The following is a 5,899-nucleotide window of genomic DNA, read 5'->3' as shown; positions in this document are numbered from 1 at the left end:
TTGGTTAAATTAAATTGACTATCATATAAAATGTTAATTTTACGATAACACTTATAACAACTTGTCACTCATATAAAATGTTATATTGTAAATATGTGACTTGATTATCGGCTACCATGACAAAGTTAAAAAGATTATATGTTTTATAGTTTTTTATTATTGTAAAAAATGCTATTAAAAGTTAGTCATAACATATTCACTATTAGAAAAAAATGCTATAAAATATAAATCCCAACATTTTTTTAATGCTATAAATATTTTTATAACATTAAAATTATGCAACCAAAGTGGACATTTTTATAGTTTTTTTTATAGCATTGGAAAAGTGCTATAGAAAGTCAAAGACTTTCAATAACATAGACTAAGATAGTATGCCTAAGACACTATAGAAAGTTTTTTATATCATATTTTTAAGGCTAAAAAAGGCCGTAAAATACCATCTATAATGTTTTTTGCTAACACTATGGAAATTTTCCATAACAATAAATATATGTTATCGAAAATGGATTTTTTATAACATTTTTTATAGCAGTGAAAAAACATCATGGAAAGTCAAAGACTTTCAATAACATGGACTATGACTAGATTTTAAAAATATTATAGAAAGTCTATGATAGAATTTTTTTAATACTTTCGTAAGTGATATTTCTTGTAGTGCTAGTGTATTACATGGATGTTGCAATGATGGGAAAGAACAAGTAGAAGAGTGTAGTTGATCATATTCTATTTAAAGATGTTGAGGACATAGATTATTATTTGGAAGAGGAAACTTCCCCATTTTCATTTCCCTCTCAAATTTTGCTTCCCCACTTCCCCAATTATCAATGAGAAAATGAAAAATAAAAATAACTCCAAACCTTTTTTTTCCATTTGTCTTCCAATTTTCTTTCCCTTCTCCATCCCCTTCTCCTTTTCCTTCTCCTTCTCCTTCTCCACACCATAATTCTCTCTTCCTCTGAACGCTCTCCCCTCTCTCCTACATATCTCTTCTCACTTTCTTTCTTCTTCTTCACTCTTCTCTCACACAACTCCCACGCCCTCAGCAGACCATAATCTGTCTTCTCCAGTACCGTTGAGGTACGTCCATGCCGTCAAGATGAGTCCAACATCATTCACGACGTGGTCGAGATCCAGCTTCGTACCAAATATATTCACGTGTGGGCTTCACTCCAACTTGCCAAATCTGCACTAGATTTCGTTGGATCTGCACTCCATCTCGTCGGATCTAACGGCAGAGCAATCCAACTTGCCACATCTGCACTTCATCTCGTTCTTATTCATTTCTTTAAAAATAAAAAAAATGGATTTTTCTTTGCATTTCTCACAATTCAGTTTTCAATCTATAAATATGGTAGGAGTTGTTGGTAGTTAAACAACCTCACACAAGAAAGATTATTACAGCAGCAAAGATGGCTGTTAACATCATTGCAGTTGCTACTGTGATACCCAAATTCAATGGAAAGTTTTCTTCCAACGACACCCTCTTTCTGAAGTTTGCTAGCTTCGATTTGGATAGAGGTAAGTTTTTTTGTATGTGTTTTTTTTTTTTTTTTTTTTAAATTTTTAAAAAATGCAATCTTTATTTTTATTTTATAAGGTAACAGTCATATCTAAATATGTAAATTCAATTTGAATGGTGGAATTGGAATATACACAGATGAACAACATAAGACATTGATCGAAGGGAGGCAAAATTAATCCAGAATGAATCATCGAAGCAAAAATACAAATACGTTGCTGAAATTGAAGTTTCAAAAGGTCTTGGAGAAATTGGAGCTATGATTGTTGAATTGAAAGGCAGCTTGACTAAGAAATTTATCGATATTATTTATATTGCAAACTCAACATCTCAAGAAATTAAATTATGTCATTGCAATTTCTATAGATGGATTTCGTGATGTCACTCAGCAATACACGAAGAAATGGAATGAGGTATGAAGTAATGACATTAGTGTTTGTTCCACAATCTGATTTTCAACTCTACTGTATAAAAAGACGAAACGATATGAACCATTTTCTCTTGTGTGTAAATTTCTTGCTATGTTCTCGTTATTAGATCTTTGGCACATGACATGTTTCAATTTCGTAGAGCTGATAATAAACTAGTAGACCTTCCGCCTCTCTCTTGTACCTGGTTAGAAATCTTTTTTATGATGAGTTTAAACCGATGCATTCCTGAACTAATCACATCGGCAGGTCCCTCATTACAATCGAATGGATTCATCTTTGTCAGGATATAGGGCGGATTCCATGAGATCGGGAATTTGGTAAGGATGCAAATGGTTTAATCTCTTTTATGATATTAATATCAAGGTGAAGTTGAAGGTTGAAGCGTTGAAGAGGAGGACTGGAGGAAGCGAAGCTGTAAGATGAGAGATTGCATGATGTGAGAGTTCGAGAGATTCTAATAAAAAACTAGGTTAACATATTGTTGAAGACAGAAGTCAAAATGAAATGTGAAAGGATTCTGTAAGCTGTTAGTAACAGATTTGTAACTAACTATTCATGCTCACATCTATATAAAGCTCCACAAAAATTAAACAGACAGCTGGTGAGCATGAATTAAAAAGAGTCGAAGTACTTAAGCTTCAATTTTCTGTCCTTGAAAACTTTCCCCTGAATAAATATTTGTTCCCTCTTCCCAGGGGATGTAGAGAAAGAGAGCAAGAGAGCAAGAGAACTTCGAGTCATACCTGCAAAAGACTGAATGAGTAACTAATTTCTGATTCAACATCACAGCTAAAAAATGTGTATCCCTGATCAGTGCGACGTGGCTTCATCAGCTTCATCGTAGGCCTCTACTGAAAAAATAAAAATAAAAGCCCATTACATATACATACATAGAGCTACTAGTCATCACTTAGATGAAAAAAAAAACAACAATAATATCCATCCAACGAATGGTGGAAAATGAAAGGAAAACAAGTGGGATGGGATAAATCACAAGCTGATAAATGGACTTGGATTGACAAATGCCACACCTATATTAACACATCCAATTCCAATTGGCTCTTTCTTGACCACCGAGAGCAAAGAAGATGGATTCTTTCTCCTTCTGTTTCTTAATCTCCCTTATCTCCATTTTCATAACCCTCCGCCGTCTGATTACAACGAGAAGAAACCCCAAGCTTCCCCCCGGACCAACACCCCTTCCCATCATCGGAAACCTATTGGATCTTGGACACAACCCCCACCAATCTCTCGCCAAACTTGCCAAGTCTTATGGTCCAATTATGTCGTTAAAGCTCGGCCAAGTCACCGCCGTCGTCGTATCATCACCGGAGACGATCCAACAAGTCCTTCAAACACATGACCATGTCTTATCATACAGAGCTGTTCCCGATGCGCTATCGGCTTACGACCATGGTCAACAAGGACTCCCATGGATTCCCATTTTCCCAACTTACAAAAACATTAGAAGAATCTTCAACAACTATCTTTTATCTCCAAAGACTCTCAACACCAGTCGAAATCTCCGCCGTATGAGAATAGACGACCTTGTTGATAACGTTCGACGAAGCGCAGTGAATGGCGAGGCGGTGGACATTCGAGGAGTTGTGTTTGCGACGACGCTTAATTTGATATCGTATTCGATTTGGTCTATGGATTTGGTGGACCCAAATTCTAAAATGGCTAAAGAATTCGAGGAAACATTGAGAGGAATCATTGAAGAAGCTGGAAGAGCCAATATTAGTGACTTTTTTCCGGTGCTGAAGAAGATGGATATTCAAGGTGTAAGGAGACGCATCACCGTTCGTTTAGGAATAATGTTGGATTTGATTGATGAGACGATTGATCAACGGCTGAAGATGCAGGAATCGCCTGATTTCACACAACAAAATGATATGCTACATCATCTACTCAACACGAGGGAGGACAACAACGAGATCCCTCTTGATAGAAACCAAATCAAACATTCAATATTCGTAAGCCATTTTTCTTATTTATTGATGTTTTTGTTTTCATTATTTTCTAACATTCTAAATTTCGAAATACATGCTTGTTTCCTTCTCATTCTCTATTATGATTTTCATCCATCGGAATACTCGAATTCCCAATCTAATTTATTTTATGTGGTTAGAATTTTATTAGAAATTCAAATGTTTATATAATTATAGTGAAAACAATAACTAAGACATTAATATGAAAAAAGAATAAATTCCAAATATAGAAAACTAAAACCTCATATATTTTTTGTATTTGGTATTTCAAAATTGTATTTGTTATCTCGTAGTTTCTTAATCATGATTTTCATATTTATTATATGAATATTTAAATTATGAGACAATTTTCCTAAAGAAAAATTTTTAGAAAACTTAAATTTTCTTTTAAAACATAGCTTGATTTTGAAAACACTCATAAAATTTAGACAACAAAATATATAAACTCATATTTTTTAAATTATTATTTATTTTATGTTTTATTTAAAATTTAGTGTAAATAATGTCGAAAATAATTTTTTATATCCACATCAATTCTGTCTTTTCGTTTAAAATATTGATATTTTTCTTCTCAGTAATTTTATTTTATCAAAACAATTAAAAGTCAAGACATAATTCTACCATTATTTATATTAGATAAAAATTATTGTAAAAATAGTTAGAGTATATTTAAAAATATTAACAAAAGAAAAAAACCACAAAAATTGTTGTGATTCTTTTACAAAAGAAAAACACAATTATTGGACATGTTTTTTTTTATTCTTAATTGTTAAAAAATAAAAATAAAAAATAATTACCAAACATGTCATTTATCTTTTGGTTTTAAAAACAACTGAAAAAAAGACATGTATGATTTTTGTTTCTTAAAAATAAAAACTAAATAGCTATTAAATAATCTAAAAACACAAAATAGTTATCACAGGTCTTATTTATGTGTTTTTTTTATAAATAATATTATTTTAATATATATTAACAAAAATAGGGTATGAATGAAAATATTTTTAAAAATAGGTGTTTGTTGAAACTATTGATAAAATTAGGGTAATGAAATCGTGGACGGGATACACGATTGCCATGTGACAAACTCGTGTACCCACCATTTAATCCAGTCAGCATCACGTCAACTAACTAGTCGTATGGAAACTCGTGGACTCGGTCCATAATTTATTTTTTTTCTTTATTTTTTTTAAATAGATTGCTAATTATTATTTTTAATTGGAGATGTACAACAATATTAAGACTTTAGAAACGGGTCCACAAATTCCTTCATCATTAAACTTAATTATATATTTAATCTACAATGAAAACATGATTATCTTGCACTCATATTAAAAAAATAAAATTGAAACTTTTTGGTGGCCCATTAGGCCCAATATAGTAGATGTGTGGTAATTTTTGAAGAACCCTAATGAAGCTGCCATCCACTCTTCCTCACTTTCACCGCATAATGAAGCTTCATCATGCCATGATATTAAACAATATTTACAATTAGTTTTTTAATTTACAATTTGAAAATGAAAGTTTACATGAAATTTAAAAACAACCCCTGACCCTTACCCTTCATGAGAGTTGTCTTCGTATCCCTCTAAAAATATAAGTACAATTACATTATAAATACATAAAAAATAAATTCATTACATAAAAATTACCATTATATAAAATGAAACAATTACATAAAAAATATGAGTACATACAAGATGCAATTACATGAAAAATATAAGTACATAAAAGATATAATTACATAAAAATACAAGTACGCTTTAGGTTCACTCCAACTAATTTCCTCATTATTAATTGTAGCAAAAATGTTCGTATGTCTATCAGAAATCAAGCAAATATCATCTCTTTGGATAAATGCTTAAGGTAAATAGCGAAAGCAAAAGCAAGGGTCAATAGTAATACAAGGGTGGGGGCGGTTTAATGGAGAAGGGAGTCGTGTACCCGGTACACGACTTAAG

At 31.9% G+C, this 5,899-nt stretch overlaps 1 protein-coding gene across 1 annotated transcript in view; it reads left to right on the top strand.

Moving 5' to 3' along the window:
• Positions 1–2,796: 2,796 nt before the first annotated feature.
• Positions 2,797–5,899, top strand: part of LOC120068291 (geraniol 8-hydroxylase-like) — a 4,280-nt gene continuing 1,177 nt past the window's right edge. Inside the window, exon 1 of the mRNA XM_039020011.1 lies at positions 2,797–3,926. Within this exon, the coding sequence (XP_038875939.1) occupies positions 3,039–3,926 (888 nt within the window). The 5' untranslated portion in view covers positions 2,797–3,038. The remainder of the gene's footprint in view (positions 3,927–5,899) is intronic.

The sequence above is a fragment of the Benincasa hispida genome, chromosome 12 (assembly GCF_009727055.1).
Source record: "Benincasa hispida cultivar B227 chromosome 12, ASM972705v1, whole genome shotgun sequence".
NCBI classification, from domain to species: Eukaryota; Viridiplantae; Streptophyta; class Magnoliopsida; order Cucurbitales; family Cucurbitaceae; genus Benincasa; species Benincasa hispida.
Note: the sequence above shows the minus strand (reverse complement) of the source record. Positions and strands in the feature narration are given on the sequence as shown.